The sequence below is a fragment of the Trachypithecus francoisi genome, unplaced genomic scaffold (genome assembly GCF_009764315.1).
Source record: "Trachypithecus francoisi isolate TF-2019V2 unplaced genomic scaffold, Tfra_2.0 Lachesis_group14, whole genome shotgun sequence".
Lineage (NCBI taxonomy): Eukaryota > Metazoa > Chordata > Mammalia > Primates > Cercopithecidae > Trachypithecus > Trachypithecus francoisi.
In genome coordinates, this window is record NW_022681459.1 from 45,435,440 (window position 1) to 45,453,337 (window position 17,898).

A 17,898-nucleotide genomic window follows, 5' to 3' on the forward strand; every position below is an offset into this window, starting at 1 on the left:
CCTCCAGGAAGGCTGTGCATATTCTGGGGTGCCCTGTTCACCAGGGGGGAGGCCAGACATCTGGGCTACATCTGTGGCTCTAAACACTCCCCCAGGGCTGGCAGCTGGACTCATGCCTTCCTGGAGATGTTCTCATTCTCTCTCTCTCTCCCTACTTCACCCTTTCCCTCTGTTCCTCCTCTCTTCCTTCTCTGCGTCTCTATCTGTTTCTTATTTCTCTCCCTCTTTCTGCCTATCTTGCTGTCTGTTTCTCTCTCTCCCCCTCTGTTCCTCTCTCCCCCACTATCTCACCCTCATTGTATCTCTCTATCTGTTCTTTTTAATTATCTTTACTTCTCTCTCTGTTTATTTCTCTCTCTCTCTCTCTCTCCCCCTTCTCCTTCTGCATCCCTTTCTTCCTCTCTCCACTTCTCTCTGTCTTTATTTCCACAGCCCTGCCTCTCTGACTCTCATGGCACTGCTATCTCTGCCTCCCTTTTCTCTTCCCCTCCCCTTCAGCTCTCAGCTGTGCTGTGGGTTCTCTCTTACCTGGGGACTTGCTACTTCCTGCTGGAGGACAGGCAGGCAGGCAGGTGTTATGGGTGACTAGAGGCCGACCCCCCATTTTATAGTCTGGCAGACATCAGGTCCTATAGTCTGTGGCACAAAGGGGAAGCTGGCTCAGCAGGCCTGGGCAGGGAGTGGGGGACTGGGGCCCCGACCTCGCCTGGATCACTGCAGACAGCAGCACTTTCCTTTGTGAGACCAGCACACACAGCAGAAACCCTGGCCACAGCAGCTTCACCTTCCAACCCTACCCTGACTCCTCTCTCGATAACCCCAGCCAGGGAATGGGTCCCCAAAAGGGTCCCTGCTGGCTGCCAACATGGGGCAGGGAAAAGGGGAGACCCTGGGAGGCAGGAGACCAGAGTTTGAATCCTGACTCAGCCACTATACGCTGTGTGGCTTTTGGTAGGTCTCTACCCCTAGGGGGGGCCTCTGTGTCTGCAGTTATAAGGTGGGCACGTGTCCCTATTGGATGCTGCAAAGAAAAGATGGTGACAACGAGCATAGAAGCGTTTTGTAAAGGCAGATGTGGGTTTGATATGAACAGCGTTTTTTACAGAGTGCTTACTGTAGGCTGAACCCATGCTATCTCGGTCAGTCCCCAGGACAATCTGCCTTATTTGGTACTTTCATTATGCCCATTTCACAGAAGAGGAAAGCAAAGGCACAGAGAGGTCAGAGACAGTGCAGGCCAGCCAGCTCTGGGCCTGTGTGCTTCCTTCTCCTGCTGTCCAGCCTTGACCTTGGCCTGAGGCCCCCTGGCCTGACTTCCTCTTTGTAGGTAGGGGTGGGAATGGGTGAGTCTCACTGTGCTCAGCTGGGTTGGATATTGGAGACCTGGGTCTCTTTCTCTTACACACATTGGACCCCATCCTTTCCTGACTTATCGATAGTGACCCCTCCTGCCACCCCCCTTCCCTGCCTCTACCCAGGCCATGTTGTCTTACCCGGGGGGCAGTGCTGGTGGCCAGGAATATGACTGCCTGTCTCAGAGCCTCCCGCCCTGGGAAGCCCCAGATGCCCACCACATCTTGTTCACCACTGGCCCCAGTACCTAGCTGGGCCTGTCTAGGTGGGGCTTAGCACATAGTGGGTTCTCAGTCAATATCTGGTGACTAAATGGTGGTTCTGATGGATTGGAACAAAAGGTAAGGTACAGGAGAGATAGGGAAACCAAGGCAAAGAGAGAGAAGTAGGGAGGCAGATAGAGAGAAGTAACAAAGAGAGGTGGAGACAGAGACACAGCGGCACAAGGGACATGGACAGTGAAGGAGCGAGAGACGGAGAGACAGAGGTCAAGGTGGGACAATCAAGCCTCAAGATGGCGGAACAGACGCCAGAAATCACAGGGCCCAGTCCTCTCATTTCACAAATGGAGAAACCGAGGCCCAGGTGGAACAAGTGACTTCAGCCGTCACATTTTGGGAACTCACAGTAGAGCTGGGGTCAGAGGGAGCCTGGGGAGCTGCTCAGCTAGGTCATCTGCAGTTGACTCCCCAGTCCCAGGCAGGATGTATGGAGGGGACTTCTGGATAGGCTCCTGCCTCTTCTTCAGGGGTCTGGGCTCCCCACGGAACCCAGCTCCGTCTTGAGCTCTCCCTGGCCTGGAGCCAGCTTTGCCTCTGTCCCTCCACCCACCCAGCACCCCCTTGCTTCCCAGCCCCTCCTTGGCCTTTCATCCTGGGCCAAGACTTGGTGGGTGGGGTGTGGGCAGGAACTGCAAGATGGGGTAGCCACTGGAACTGGGCCCAAGATGCCTGTGGTGGGGGCCACCCACCAGTCTAGGCTTCAAAGCCAGGTCATCTGGGGCAGTTCTGTGCCCCCCCAAACCCCCCTAGGAATGGGCTGTCTGCCAGAGGGTGGGGGCAGAGAAGGGGGATGGCTCACCATGCTGGTGGCTCCTCTCAGAGCATTTATTATTATTATTATTATTGTATCCTTCATTATATCTTTTTCTTTTTTGCCCTGTCTTATGGAGTCAATTTCTTTTCTTTTTTTTTTTTTCTTTTTTTCTTTTTTTTTTTTTTGCATTTTCCTATACTCCTCAGTATAAGGATGAAATTTTAGGATTAACCCCAATTACAGATAAGGAAACTGAAGCAACTCGCTTTCCTTCCTCTCTCTCAGCTCACTTTCTCATACAAATGGAAATGCAAAATGAACTTGGAAATCACATCTTCTTTACTCATGAACCCAGGCTCTTAAAACCTATGTACTCCTGCTTTTTGATCAATAATTCATAGTAATCATCTTTATTGTTAGCAATTATGATGATGAAGATGATGGAAATACCGTAATTTTTTATGTTGCAGGAGCAATTCCAGCTGCTGTTCACGTGCAATTCACACTTATTCTCACAACACCCCTGTCTCTTAGGCTAACGGTAACTTACCTTGTTATACCCATTTTATACACAAGTAAACTGAGACTCAGAGAGATTAAGTAACATGCCTAAAGTTACCCAGCCAGCAAGAGTGGGATGCAAACCCAGGCAGTCTAGCTGTAGAGGCTGCATTCTTAACCTTTAATTTTCATGCCAACACTTCATCAAAGTCATGCATTCCTTTTTTTTTTTTTTTTTTTTTTTGAGACGGAGTCTTGCTCTGTCACCAGGCTCGAGTGCAATGGTATGATCTTGGCTGACTGCAACCCCTGCCTCTCAGGTTCAGGCAATTCTCCTGCCTCAGCCTCCCTAGTGGCTGGGATTACAGGCACCCGTCACTACTCCCTGCTAATTTTTGTATTTTTAGTAGAGACGGGGTTTCACCATGTTGCCTAGCCTGGTCTTGAACTCCTGACCTCAGGTGATCCACCCACCTTGACTTCCCAAAGTGCTGGGATTACAGGCATGAGCCACAGCGCCTGGCTTAAAGTCATGCATTTGATAGAGCTGCATTTCACCTCTTAAAGGGAAACTGGTGTTACCACTTTACAGGTCATGAGCAGGACTCATATCCTCCAGGTCACCCAGATGGTAAAAGAAGCAGGGCTGGATTTCATCTCAGATGATCTGGTTTCCAGTCATGCTCCTTTCCTATGCTGTAAGAGGCCCCTCATAGGCCAATTCAGAGGGCAGGGTTTAGGAACAAGAGGCACACAGCAAATTGTACAAGTCCTGGATATCTGGCAAGTGTGCTACAGTTTGCAAAGCATGTTTGCAACTAACAGCTCCTTTATGCTGCCCACAGAGCCATCTGGATTCATCTTCGGGCTTTGTGGACTTGGCAGGCCCTGGCCTAGACCTCTTCTCCTGCCTCACTTCCCCTTCAGGTCCCCTGAGCTCCAGGCCAACTGGGCTACCAGCTCTTTCTTGTACATGTGCCCCAAGTTCCCACCTCTGAACTTTTCTTAGAATGCCTCTGCTTCCATCTAACTCTGTACATGTCTTCATCCTTCAGAGTCTAGTTCAAATGCCTCCTCCAACAGGCAGCCTATCCTGATTGCTTCAACTGGAAGAGAAAGGGGAATGAGAAGAGGAAAGGAATAGACATTTCCTGAATGTTTACTCTGTACCAGGCATGCTATGTAACCTCACAACAACTCTGTGATATAGTTTGTTTCTGCCCCATTTTATAGGCAGAAATTGAGGGGAAATGACTTGCTCAAGCTCACATAGCTAGGAAGGATGCTTCTGGACTCCTCCTCTAGTGTTCATTCTCCTGTTCTAGTCAGGAACCTTGTGGGGCTAATGAGGGCCAATATTCCACCTCTCTGCTTCTTCGTGGCTGATCCCTGGGGGTGGTGATCTGGTCCATTCCCTCCCTGCTAAAGCTAGAGCTGCTGACAGCTTGCCATTGGCTCTTCAGCCAGGGCTGGCTTTTGTTTCTTCAGCCCAGTTGCTGAGTCGGGGCTTTGTCTCCCAGGGGCCCCTCTTCCCTCCCTGCTTATAAGAGCCTGACCTCGGCTGGTCTCAGATCTGACATGTTCCCTGGGCCTATCTCGGTAAGTCCCAGGTTTGGAGGAGGGATGGGATCAGAGTTCTGAGTGAGCATCCTGGGAGGCGAGGAGCCTAGGTCCCCAGTCCTAGGGATGTCACTGTGTCATCCTGAATGCCATCCTCACCCTAACCAAGGATGAGCCCCAACCATCAAGACCAGCACCTGCTTCCCTCATTTAAAAACAAAATTATTCCTGTAGCCCTGTTGCCTACATTTCCAGCATTAGAGCTACCTGTTTGAGCTAGGCGTTGTGTTTGGAAGGACTCTCATTTTAGCACTTGCTGGGGTGATGTACCCACCCACCAACAGCCACAGAAATTTTCCCATAACAAGCAGATAAGAGAATACAGAGTGGGGCTTAGAGTCAATGAGACCCAGCAAAGGTGAGTTTTGAGATGGGGATAGGATGGAAGATGGCACTGGTGACAGATGGAAAGGACAGGAGAGGGACAGGCCAAAGCCATGCATTGCCCCTAGCCCAGTCACTCCTGGACTCCCCATGTGGATCCTGACCAGGTCTAAGCCAGCCATCTACATAAAGAGGAGAGCAGAGGGACAGGGTGGACGATTATGATGGTCTTCTCTTCTGTAGGAAGGGGCCACGATGACCCTGCAATGCACCAAGTCAGCGGGACACTGGAAGGTAGGAAGAGGCATGGGGAGGGGGTGTCCAGGAGGTGTGGGGAGGGTTCAAGTCCCCAAGAATCCTAGGAGGAGGGTATTATAAATGCCTATTTCACAGAGGTACAATCAAGACTCAGAGTCGAGAAGGGACTTGTATGTCACATACAGGGAAGTCAAATGTGAACTTGGGTCTTCTGGTTCCCAGAGTTGACCTGTTATACTCTTTGGCAGAGATTGCAATCTTTGGGCATGATTTCTTTGACCATCTCTCTGTGTGTGTGTGTGTGTTTCTTTTATAAAGCTTTTGGATTTATCATCAGCCTTTAAAAGCCTAGAAGAACCACATAAAAGTCCAGATCTAGGGATTGTATTGAGAAATTGGAAGGTCTGGCTTGCATTCCCACTTGGCAACCATTGGTGGCACTGGGAAGAGGCCACCCATCTACCTGGCACCTGTGCTCTCTAGTGTCTCACTATCCTTACTGTCCTTGCCTGCCTGGCTCCTGGAGGCATCTGAGTTTGCAATCCCTGCTTTACCTGCCAGATCCTGGGGGGAGCCCCCAACCCCTCACCCTCCATGAGACTCTGATGCGGATCGCCACCTTCTTTTTTTTTTTTTCCTGGCACAGATGGTGGTGTGGGATGAGGACGGCTTCCAGGGCCGGCGGCACGAGTTCACGGCTGAGTGCCCCAGTGTGCTGGAGCTTGGCTTCGAGACTGTGCGATCTTTGAAAGTGCTGAGTGGAGCGTGAGTCTAGGGGGATACTGAGTTGGGGTAGAGGGTGGACAGGAAGGGACCTAGAGACGGGTGCTAAGACTTTTAGCTATTCTAGGTCCTCTCTTCCTAGTGTGCCCTCCTGAAGCGCTGAGGAGTGTGCAGGACTGCCATGTAAGGTTATGCAGGTTGTGCACAGCCCAACAGTGGGAGGGTGTCATTTACCCAGACCCTGCCCACTGGATGAGGCAGCTCTGCGGGAGAAGATCCTTAGAATCCAGGGTTGGATCTAAAAATGTCTCTCCTAGCCATAAATTGAAAGCCAACATCACTCACCAAAAGTAGACAGTAACTATAAAAATGAATATAATGTTTTAATGCTATTAATTTTTAGCTAAACAGTCTTGTTGCTAAGCATGTGGCCCAATCATTTTTTGTAAAAAACAAAAACAAAAAACCAAAATTAAAAAACAAAAAAAAGAGTGAGAGAGAGAGAGAGATTGTGAGATGTAGACAGGTGTTAAGGACACACTAATAACACACCAAGACTTTCTAGACCAGTGCCATTCAGTGGACCTGTCTGCAATGATGGAGATGTTCTACATCTGCACCATCCATTTCAGAGCCACTGGCCAGATGTGACCATTGAGGATTTTGAAAGGTAGTCAGCGTAACTAGAAAACTGAATGTTTTATTTAATCTTAATTTATTTAAGTTTAAATTTAATTAGCTACATGTGGCCAGTAACTACCATATTAGATAGAAAGTTCTAGAAGGTTGGAAAGCAAGTAGAAAGGAGATATGGCCAGCAGCTACCATATTGGATAGAAGGCTCTAGAAGGTTGGAAAGTAGATAGAAAGATGTGACCAGTAGCTACCAGATTGGATAGAAGGTTCTAGAAGGCTGGAAAGTAAATAGAAAGGAGATGTGACCAGTAGCTGCCATATTGGAAAAAATTTCTGGAAGGTTGGAAAGTAGACAGAAAAGAGATGTGGCCAGTAGCAACCATATTGGATAGAAGGTTCTAGAAGGTTGGAAAGTAGCTAGGAGATGTGGCCAGTAGTTACCATATTGGATAGAAGGTTGTAGAAGGTTGGAAAGTAGATAGGAGATTTGGAGTCACTTAATCCTATGCCTGTGAGTGCCACCTGAGGTCATCTTGGGTGATTTTTACACATCTCATGCTTTAGTAAATACTCTTTTAGCTTCTGATTTGTGCAGGTGGGGAACGGGGGTCAGATGGGAACAGAGGCTTTCTAGGGGTATGTCCAGCAGGCTGACAGACTCAGCCAGTAAGCAGATAATGAGCTCGGATAGATTCAGACAGTTTATTACTTACACAGACAGCAAAGGCAAGGTGCGCACGGTGTCAGCTTCCTGTGTCCCTTGTCCTACGGGATGACACCAAAACAAAGGGGGCCGAATGACAGGCAGCAGGAATGGTGGGAACCCCGTGGCTGAAGAACTGCTTCCATGCTTCAACGATAGCTTGCTATTGTCACCTGTGGGGCGGCGAGGTGGAAAGCCCCACGTCTCAGAGTGGCCAGACAGGCAGATGAGGAACTGCCTCGTGGCAGCCTCCCAGAAGAGAGGGAAGAATATGAGAGATGGCCTTGCAGTAGCTCCTCACAAAACTGCCTGTCTCCGACACCCTGGCAGGATCACAGGGAATTCCACCAAGGTGAGGTCAGTCTGTGATCAGCTTTGACTCTGTGGCCTCTGTGGAAACTGACAGAGGAGCAAGGTTGTCAGGGCACCTGTGTGAAGCAGTTTCCCTACCTATGGGACACACAGCAAGTCAGGTCTAGAGCCAGGTCCCTCAACTTCGGCACTACTGATGTTTCTGGCTGGATCATCCTTTGCAGCGGAGGCTGGCCTGTGTATTATGGGATGTTTAGCAGCATCCCTGGCCTCTACCTGATAGATGGCCTTCGAAGCCCCTCCCCTAGTCATGACAACCAAAAATGTCTCCAGGCATTGTCAAGTGTTTCCTGGGGGCACAATTACCCCTGAATGGTTGTGATTGTGACCATTCTAGACCCATTTGCTGGTCTAGAATGTAGGGTGAGGGGGACGCTTACCTCCTGCACGCTCTACCCTCTGTCTGCAGGTGGGTGGGCTTCGAGCATGCTGGCTTCCAAGGGCAGCAGTACGTTCTGGAACGGGGCGAATACCCGAGCTGGGATGCCTGGGGTGGCAACACGGCCTACCCCTCTGAGAGGCTCACCTCCTTCCGGCCTGTGGCCTGTGCTGTGAGTTCTACCACTTCTGCGTCCCGAGGAGGCCCGAGCCCCTCACGTGGGCACTTGGGAATCAAATGTCCCAGAGCTGAAATTCTCATGTCGCCACTTCAAGCTGCGTGACAAGGGCTGTAGTCTCTTTCCTCTGTAGGCCTCAGTTTCTTCATCTTGAAATGGGGCAATAGTACCAATGTTGTTGGGAAGAAGAACGTATAGCATCTGGCCAAAGCCCACCTTAAACTCTGCTCACAGCAGCCCTGGTTGTGACAGGAGCCCCTGCCAGCTTTGTGCCTTTTTTTGTGTGTGTGTGTGATTCAGGGACCCTGAGAGAAGTTGGGTACCAGGGATGGTAGGGCCCAGTGGGGATGAAGGGTTTCATTTCTTGCTCCTAATTCGATATCAATGCTCCTGATTTTACATTTTATTGCTGTTTTTGGAGTGTGGGTGGAGGTGAGCATTATTATTCCCATCTCACCGATGAAAAAATTGAGGCTCAGAAAGGTATATTTTAGGCCGGGCACAGTGGCTCACACCTACAATCCCAGCACTTTGGGAGGCCCAGGCTGGTGAATCACTTGAGGCCAGGAGTTCAAGATCAGCCTGGCCAACATGGTGAAACCCCGTCTCTACTAAAAATACAAAAAAATTAGCTGGGCGTGGTGGTACATGCCTGTAGTCCCAGCTACTCAGGAGGCTGAGGCAAGAGAATGACTTGAACCCAGGAGATGGAGGTTGCAGTGAGCTAAGATCGCACCACTGCACTCCAGCCTGGGCACCAGAGTGAGACTCTGTCTAAAAAAAAAAAGTGTATTTTATTTTTCAACTCTTATTAATTTAAAATGACATAAGGCACCATATTTACCATCCAAAATTCTGAAGGAAAATCCTGGTATGGTCAGGATTGATTATCCCTTATTTGAAATGCTTGGGACCAGAAGTGTTTTGGATTGTGAATATTTTCCCCAGATTTTGTAATATTTATAATACCTACAGTTGAGCAGCCTGAATCCAAAAAGCCAAAATCTGAAATACTCTGGTGAGCATTCTTTGAGTGTCATGTCGTCACTCAAAAAGTTTTAGATTTTAGAGCATTTTGGATTTTGGATGTTTAGGTTACAAATGTTCAACCTATACATTTATGTCTCTATGTATATACACATCCAGATAAACATCTACACCTATATCTATATAATCTATATATCTTACCTATATTGCACACATAATTTTGCCACAAAAATGGAATCATAATGAGTCTAAGGCTTGGAAACTAGCTTTTCTCACTGAGCAAATGTATCACGATCATCAGTCTAGGTGATTAAATCTCACTTCCATCATTTTTCATAGCTCCCTAGTATTCCATTTTGTGAATAAGTCCATTTGTTCATTTACTCTGCAAACACTCTAGATATTGTGCCAATATGGGAACCGTGGTGGGCTGCAACAGATACAATCCCTCATTCCCAGCAGTTTCCAACTTCTGAATTCATTTAGTTCTCAAAAGAACCCTGAAAAATGTGTATGGTTAGTTTCATTTTATAGATATAGGAACAGAGGCTCAGAAATCCTGTCTAACCTCAGTCAGTTGGTAAGTGGCAGCTGCTTCCTGGTAGGAAGGATTTGAGATGATATCTCTACCCTTCCTTTCTCTCTCTCTCTCTCTCTCTCTCTCTCTCTGATGGAGTTTTCGCTTTTGTTGTCCAGGCTGGAGTGCAATGGCACAATCTTGGCTCACTGCAACCTCTGCCTCCCAGGTTCAAGCGATTCTCCTGCCTCAGTCTCCCAAGTAGCTGAGATTACAGGCATGCGCCACTATGCTTGACTAATTTTCTGTATTTAGTAGAGACAGGGTTTCACCATATTCGTCGGCTGGTCTTGAACTCCTGACCTCAGGTGATCCGCCCACCTCGGCCTCCCAAAATGCTGGGAATATAGGCGTGAGCCACCGTACCTGGCCTCTACACTCTTTTTCTTAACCACAGTGTAATACCTCAGCTTACCACTGGATCCCCAATTTCGGACATAAAGGTTGATTCCTTTTTGTTTGTTTGTTTTTGAAAAAACTGTTAACGATGAACATTCTTGCAGCCTATTTATTCCATGATTATTTTCTTTGTGGAAATTTCTGGAAGGGCAAATGGTAAGGTTTCTGGTACCTGTTGCCTTATTGCCCTTCCAAAAGGTTTGCAAGGAAGGTTGATTTGGGAGACAAGGGCAGGGAGTGTGGAGGCCAGGGGAGGCTCCTGGGTTTCCAACTGGGAGCCTAGTGGTCTGACTGTGTTTCCTGTTCCTGTAGAACCACCGTGACTCGAGGCTGACAATCTTCGAGCAAGAGAACTTCCTGGGCAAGAAAGGAGAGCTGAGCGATGACTACCCTTCCCTCCAGGCTATGGGATGGGAAGGCAATGAAGTAGGGTCCTTCCACGTCCACTCTGGGGCGTAAGTGTATCCAAGTCTCTGCCTGGCAGGGGAGGGAATATTGGGAGGGGTAGGGATACCTCCTGTGAAAACTGTGTGCTGGGGACTTTTGTGCTCTGATGCCCACATTCCAGAGGAGAACATTGAGGCACAGGGAGGTATCAGGCAGAATTTGAGGGATTGAAACCCAGATCATACTGGGTTTAAGCCCAAAAGATATTTATCGGCCCCTGTAATTAGCTTCAAGCGCAACTGGATCCAGGTGCTACAGCAGGTATCTGTCTCCCCTCCACAACCCCCACCTGTTGCCCTGCCTGCCTGTGTGTGGCTATATTCTTAGACGAGAATGTAAAGAGCTTCATCTTTACATCCAGCCATAGGGAAAGACAGTGGTCTGAGTGATTCTATTAAAGGTTCCAAGAAAGGTGCTCATTGGTCCAGCTGGGTCCTGTGCTCAACTCTGAACCAATCACCATGTGCACAGGAATGGGGTGTTCTGATTGGCTAGGTTTGGTCATGTGGTCAATGCCGAATTCAGCCTCATTTTCACAACTTGGCTGAGAGCAGAGGCAACAGGGTCTATGGCCAGAAGAAGGGAGAATGAATGCCCCCAGCCATAAAGAAACAGGTGTGGCTCAAGCAACCTGCTCAAAGTCCATCAGCAGGTAGGTAACAATCCAGCTTCAAACTCAGCATTGACTGGTCCTTTCCTTTCCACCCAGGAGGTGGCAGGTGAAGGCTAAGGTGTGAGATTCTTATTAGGGAGGACATCAGAGCCACTTTCTGAGGTGCCCCTTGGCTCCTGGTAGGCAGGGGGCAAAGATGGGAGGTAGGGTTTTTCATCTTTTTTTTTTTTTCTTTGGTTTTCTCAGGAACCACCGAAGAATCATGTTGTTTTAGAGTAAGAGGGACCCCTTGTAATTCTCGAGTTCACTTCCTCTTTTACAGAAAGGGAAATGGAGGCTTGGAAAACCAGACACCAATCCTTGTCCTGAACAGAGTAGAAATCAATGAATTGGGCCAGACGCAGTGGCTCACGCCTGTAATCCCAGCACTTTGGGAAGCCGAGGTGGGCGGATCACCTGAGGTCAGGAGTTCGAGACCAGCCTGACCAACATGGTGAAACCCCGTCTCTACTAAAAATACAAAAAATTAGCCCGGTGGCTATGCCTGTAGTCCCAGCCACTAGGATGAGGCAGAATTACTTGAACCCAGGAGGCAAAGGTTGCAGTGAGCCGAGGTCGCCCCACTGCACTCCAGTGTGGGTAACAGAGCGAGACTCTGCCTCAAAAAAAGAAAGAAAGAAAGAAAAAAGAAATCAATGGACTGAAATGATAGCTTTTTTCTTGGAAGTGCCTCTGGATAAGGAATGGGAATGGGGAAAGAACAAGACTTCCCATTCCTTCACTTGTTCTTTTAATCAGCAAATATTTAGGGACCCCCTTCTTCTGTGCTAGACTTTTATAAATTTATGAAGGTGGAGATAACAATGAACAAAGCATACACGTTCCTACACTCATGAGCTTACCTGCTGGCAGAGGAGGCTGATATTTTACAAATAATTTGAAAACTATCGAATTACATGAGTGCTACAAAGGTATAATAAGGGACTGTGGCCTGATTTGGGGAACGAGTCAGATTGCTCTCATAATTAAGCTGAGCCATGAAGGACAAATACAACTTGTTTAGGAAAAGAAAGGCTGGGATGGTGCTTCCGGCAAAGGGAATGGCACGATCAAAGGCCCTGTGGTAGGGGAGAGAGCATGGCACATTGTGAGCACTGAAGAAAGGCCAGGATGGCTAGAATTGTGTGCGTGTGCATGGATCCCTTTGCCCCTGTGTTGGTCAGCATGCTGGTGTCTCTGTGGAGTAACCCTCTGCCTTTTCTCTTTTCCAGTTGGGTTTGTTCCCAGTTTCCGGGCTACCGAGGATTTCAGTATGTGCTGGAAAGTGATCACCATTCCGGTGACTACAAGCATTTCCGGGAGTGGGGTTCTCACGCCCAGACCTTCCAGGTGCAGAGCATCCGCAGGATTCAGCAGTGAGCAGGGGCGCAGCACGGAGGAGCGCATGCGTGCTTGTCTGCAATGGAGGCGCTCTGGAGGCTGTGGCGTGCTCTCTCCTTCTGCCTCGCCCTGTAACCCGTGTGAACCCAGCACCCATGTGAACCGGTCCATGCACACAGTCAGCACAAAAAACTCAAACGAATAAAAAAATAGAAAAGTCCAGTATTAGCTGTGCTTTTCAATTTTATTATTCTTTTCGAAGAACCGTTTTTTTAGCCTTGTTTTCTCTATCATTATTCCACTGAGTTTTACTCTTCGATTTCAGTATTTCCTTTCTTCTATTTATTTCAGGCCTACTTTGTTCTTAGTTTTTCTAGCTTTTTTTCAAGGCAGACTTTTGGGTCATTAATTTTAGGCCTTTCTTTCCCCCACCCAGTACAGTCATTTAGCTATAAATTTCCCTCCAAGTATGGCTTTAGCTGCTTCCCATAAATATTAATTTGATGTGTTTTCATTATTATTCAGTTTGATGTTTTCTAGTTTCACTTGTGATTTTTTTTTTCCTTTTGACCTGTGGGTTATTTAAAGGGATGTTATTTAAATTCCAAATACTGTAGGATTTTTCTAGGTGTTTTATTGTTATTGGTGTGCTTTTAAAGACCAGTGTGGTTGGAGAACATACTCCGTAAGATTTAAGTCTTCTGAAATGAATTAAGACTTATTTTATGGCCCAGCACATGGTCTTGTTATTTTTATTTTATTTTTTGTTTGTTTGTTTGTTTTTGTTTGTTTTTAATGAGACAAGTTTCACTCTGTCACCTAGGCTGGAGTGCAGTGGTGCAATCTTGTCTCACCGCAGCCTCGACCTCCCAGGTTCAAGCAATTCTGCTGCCTCACCCCACAAGCAGTTGAGATTACAGGTGCGTGCCACCACGCCCTGTAATTTTTGTATTTTTGGTAGAGACAGGGTTCGCCATGTTGCCCAAGCTTGTCTTGAACTCTTGAGCTCAGGACATCTGCATACCTCAGCCTCCCAAAGTGCTAGGATTACAGGCCTGAGCCACTGCTCCTGGCTACATGGTCTATCTTTGATAGGCTTGGTAGTACACTTGAAAACTATTTATATTCTGCAGTTGTTGGGTACAATGTTCTGTAAATGTCAGATCAAATTTGTTAACAGTGTTGATTTGATTTTTCTATATCCTTGCTGATTTTTTTTTTTTTTTTTTTTTTTTTGAGATGGAGTCTCGCTCTGTCGCCCAAGCTGGAGTGCAGTAGCCGGATCTCAGATCACTGCAAGCTCCGCCTCCCGGGTTCACGCCATTCTCCTGCCTCGGCCTCCCGAGTAGCTGGGACTACAGGCGCCCGCCACCTCGCCCAGCTAGTTTTTTGTACTTTTTGGTAGAGACGGGGTTTCACCGTGTTAGCCAGGATGGTCTCGATCTCCTGACCTCGTGATCCGCCCGTCTCGGCCTCCCAAAGTGCTGGGATTACAGGCTTGAGCCACCGCGCCCGGCCTGATTTTTTTTTTTTTTTTTTTGAGACAGGATGTCATTCTGTCGCCCAGGCAGGAGTATAATGACACAATCATAGTTCACTGCAGCTGTTTTTAAAAAATCAATTTTAGTGAATTACATAGAAAGAACTATTGGTTATTTGGATTTATCTGTTTCCTCCCTTCGTTTTGTCTATTTTTGCTTTCTGTTTTTTTTTTTTTTCCTTCAGGAATTGTGATGCTCCGTTGTTAGGTGTACATACATTGATGATTGTTATGTCTTCTTGATAAATTGTTCCTAGCTTGTGGTTTTCAAAGCCACGCATGGAGAGAGTCAGTCATCTCCCTTAGCAAAACTTCTCATACCTTTTTTCTCTCTTCCCAATTCTCTCTCACACACACAGTACCCTGGAGTCTCTCATTTAACACCCTCCATGCTCCAAAGAAAGCCTATAAAACAAAGAAACCCCTGTTCCACTTGCAGACTGAGTGGCAGGATTGGTCTCCTCTCTATCTCACTTTTTCTCCTCCCCTCCTTACTTTCTCCTGGCTCTGCATTTTATAGATTGTCTAAATCTCTCTCATGAGCCCTCTAGCTCTTGTTCCAGGCTCTCTTGGCCCATCTTCCTCTGCCCACTAATGTCCCTGATCGTTCTGATAGGGACAGGAAAGGGTGGGGACCTGAACAGTCTGCTGGAAAAGATAACATTATCTGGCTCAGGAAGGGGAGGGGAATGTTGAGGAATATTTGTGCCTCAGTAAATTTTAACTCCTTGTTGTATCATCCCATTTATTCAACAGATCATTTGCCTGGGATGTACAATGGTAAACGTGACACATAAAGTTTTGTCTCTCACTCAGTTTAATGGGGAATGAATGCAGACAAGTACAGAGCTGTTTGCAAATATTCTGTGACAGGGGTTGTGGGTTGGAAGCATGGGGTTGCGGGGCAGACCTTTCTTGTGCCTACCTCTACTCAGACCGTCCCTGAACATTTGACCACTTGCTTGACACCTCGATGTGAATGTCTAATACACATCTCAAACAAAACCGGACCAAACATAACTGAAGTTACACTTTTCAAGTTGTTCAGGCTAAACATCTGGAATGATCCATAACCCTTCCTTTCTCTCAACCCCCCCACATTCTAATCCATTGGCAATTCCTACTAGCTCTACTTTTGTTTTTTAAGACGGAGGCTTGCTTTGTCCCCAGGCTGGAGTGCAGTGGTGCGATCTCGGCTCACTGCAACCTCTGCCTCCCGGGTTCAAGTTATTCTCCTGCCTCAGCCTCCCAAGTAGCTGGGATTACAGGTGTGTGCACCATATCCAGCTAATTTTTGTGGGTTTTTTTGTAGAGACAGGGTTTCACCATGTTGGCCAGGCTGGTCTCGAACTCCTGACCTCAGGTGATCTGCCTGTGTCGGCCTCCCAAAGTGCTGGGATTACAGGCGTGAGCCACAGCGCCTAGCCACTAGCTCTACTCTTAATATGTACTAGAATCCAACCCACTCATCACCATGCCCACTGCTGCCATCCTGGTCCCAGTCACCCTCTTCTCTCTCCTTCTCACGGTCCCTCTGCTTTTGTCTTTGCCCATGAGTGATCTGCTCTCTGCCCAGCATCCAGAGAGGTCCTGCTAGAAATGTAAGGCAGATCTTGTCACACTTCTGCTTCAAGTCCTCCCATACTCCCCATCCCATGCCAAGAAAACAACAACAAAAAACCCCAATATTATTCCCAGTCCTAGGAAGCTTGTTACCATCTGCATCTCCCCGCTCTCCCCACAATCTATTTTGATCTCATGTTCCTGTATTGATTATTCTTTAAAGATGGGCCGGGCGCGGTGGCTCAAGCCTGTAATCCCAGCACTTTGGGAGGCCGAGACGGGCGGATCACGAGGTCAGGAGATCGAGACCATCCTGGCTAACACGGTGAAACCCCGTCTCTACTAAAAATACAAAAACTAGCCGGGCGAGGTGGCGGGCGCCTGTAGTCCCAGCTACTCGGGAGGCTGAGGCAGGAGAATGGCGTAAACCTGGGAGACGGAGCTTGCAGTGAGCTGAGATCCGGCCACTGCACTCCAGTCCGGGCGACAGAGCGAGACTCCGCCTCAAAAAAAAACAAAAACAAAACAAAACAAAAAAAACAAATAAAGATGCCAGGTGGCTCACATCTGTAATCCCAACATTTTGGGAGGCCAAGGTGGTAGGATCCTTTGAGCCCAGGAGTTCAAGACCAGCCTGGGCAACATACTGACATCCCATCTCTACATAAAAAATTGAAAAAATTAGATAGGTGTAGTGGCGTGCACCCGTGGCCCTAGCTACTTGGGAGGCTGAGGTGGGAGGATCACTTAAGCCTGGGAGGTTGAGGCTGCAGTGAGCCATGATGGTGCCACTGCATTCCAGCCTGGGCAATGAGAGACACTGTATCAAAAAAAAAAAAAAAAGCACCCCAAAAGAACAACAGCAACAACAAAAAGCCAGGTGCAGTGGCTCATGCTTATAATCCCAGCACTTGGGAGGCTGAGGTGGGAGAATCACTTGAGCCCAGGAGTTTGAGACCAGCCTGGGCAAAATAGCGGGACCCTGTCTCTGTATTTAAAAAAACAAAGAAGAAGACGGCAAGTGTATGAGTCTGTGCCAGTTGTTATAACACAATACCACAGCCTGGGTGACTTAAACCACAGAAATATTTCTCATAGTTCTTGAGGCTGGAGACCAAGATCGAGGTGTTGGCAAGGCTGGTTTCTCCTGAGGCCTCTCTCCTTGGCTCGTAGATGACCCCTTTCTCCCTGCATCTTCTTTTATTTTTATTTTTATTATTTTTGAGATAGAGTCTCACTCTGTTGCCCAGGCTGGAGGGCAGTGGTGAGATCATGGCTCATTACAGTCTCCACCTCCCAAGTTCAAGAGATTCTCCTGCTTCAACCTCCCGAGTAGCTGGAATTACAGGCGTGTGCCACAATTTTTGTATATTTAGTAGAGACAGGGTTTCGCCAGGTTGGCCAGGTTGATCTCGAACTTCTGACCTCAGGTGATCTGCCTGCCTCAGTCCCCCAAAGTGCTGGGATTACAGGTGTGAGCCACCATACCCAGCCTCTTCCTGTATCTTCATGTGATCTTGTTGCTATGCACATGCATCCCAGCTGCCTCTTCCTCTTTTTATAAGGACACCAGTCCTGTTGGATTAGGGCCCCACCCTAATGGTCTCATTTAAACTTCATCACCTCTTTCAACACCTTACCTTCAAATACAGTCACATTCCGAGGTACTGGGGGTTGGGACTTCAACACATGAATTTTAGGGGGACATAGTTTGGTCAAACACTCTCCCATCTGAGCTATTTCAGCTGCTAGATGGGCACACAGTCCAGCCCATAACCCAGGCTCATTCCCATCTGAGGTTTTCAGCTTGTGCTGTTCCCTGTTCCTGGAACACTCTTCCCTCCGCTATTCCCACTAACACTCTCCTGCAGAGTTACATTCATAGACCGTCAGACCTTCTAGATTTGGATCTAGAACAAGGACCCTTCTAGATCATCAAGTCTAGCGTTGCCCAACCTTTTGTCTTTCCTTGTCATCCCCCTAGAGAGTCTTTTTAGACGTTATTTTCCTAATCACCTCCCCCCATGAAGTTTTGTTTTTAGAGATGGGGTCTCATCATGTTGCTCAGGCTGGTCTTGAACTCCTGGGCTCAAATGATCTTCCCACCCTGGTTTCCCAAAGTGCTGGGATTACAGGTGTGAGCCACCACACCTGACCCCACCCCATGAAGTTTTAATATCACAGATATGAAGTATGTAATATATGTCTGTACAAACTCTGTGTGTGTGTGTGTGTGTATATATATATATATATATCTGTGTTTTATACATAAAGAGTAAGATGGGTTTTTTTGCTTCCCAAGACGAATTT

At 47.7% G+C, this 17,898-nt stretch overlaps 1 protein-coding gene across 1 annotated transcript; it reads left to right on the forward strand.

Annotated features, from left to right (window-relative positions):
- Positions 1-4,649: 4,649 nt before the first annotated feature.
- On the forward strand, positions 4,650-12,713 carry CRYBA4 (crystallin beta A4). The gene is made up of 5 exons (XM_033233086.1): positions 4,650-5,127; positions 5,738-5,856; positions 7,935-8,076; positions 10,358-10,500; positions 12,377-12,713. Exons 1-5 carry the CDS (start codon positions 5,089-5,091, stop codon positions 12,522-12,524), a joined length of 591 nt encoding a protein of 196 aa, XP_033088977.1. The 5' UTR covers positions 4,650-5,088; the 3' UTR covers positions 12,525-12,713.
- Positions 12,714-17,898: the final 5,185 nt, after the last annotated feature.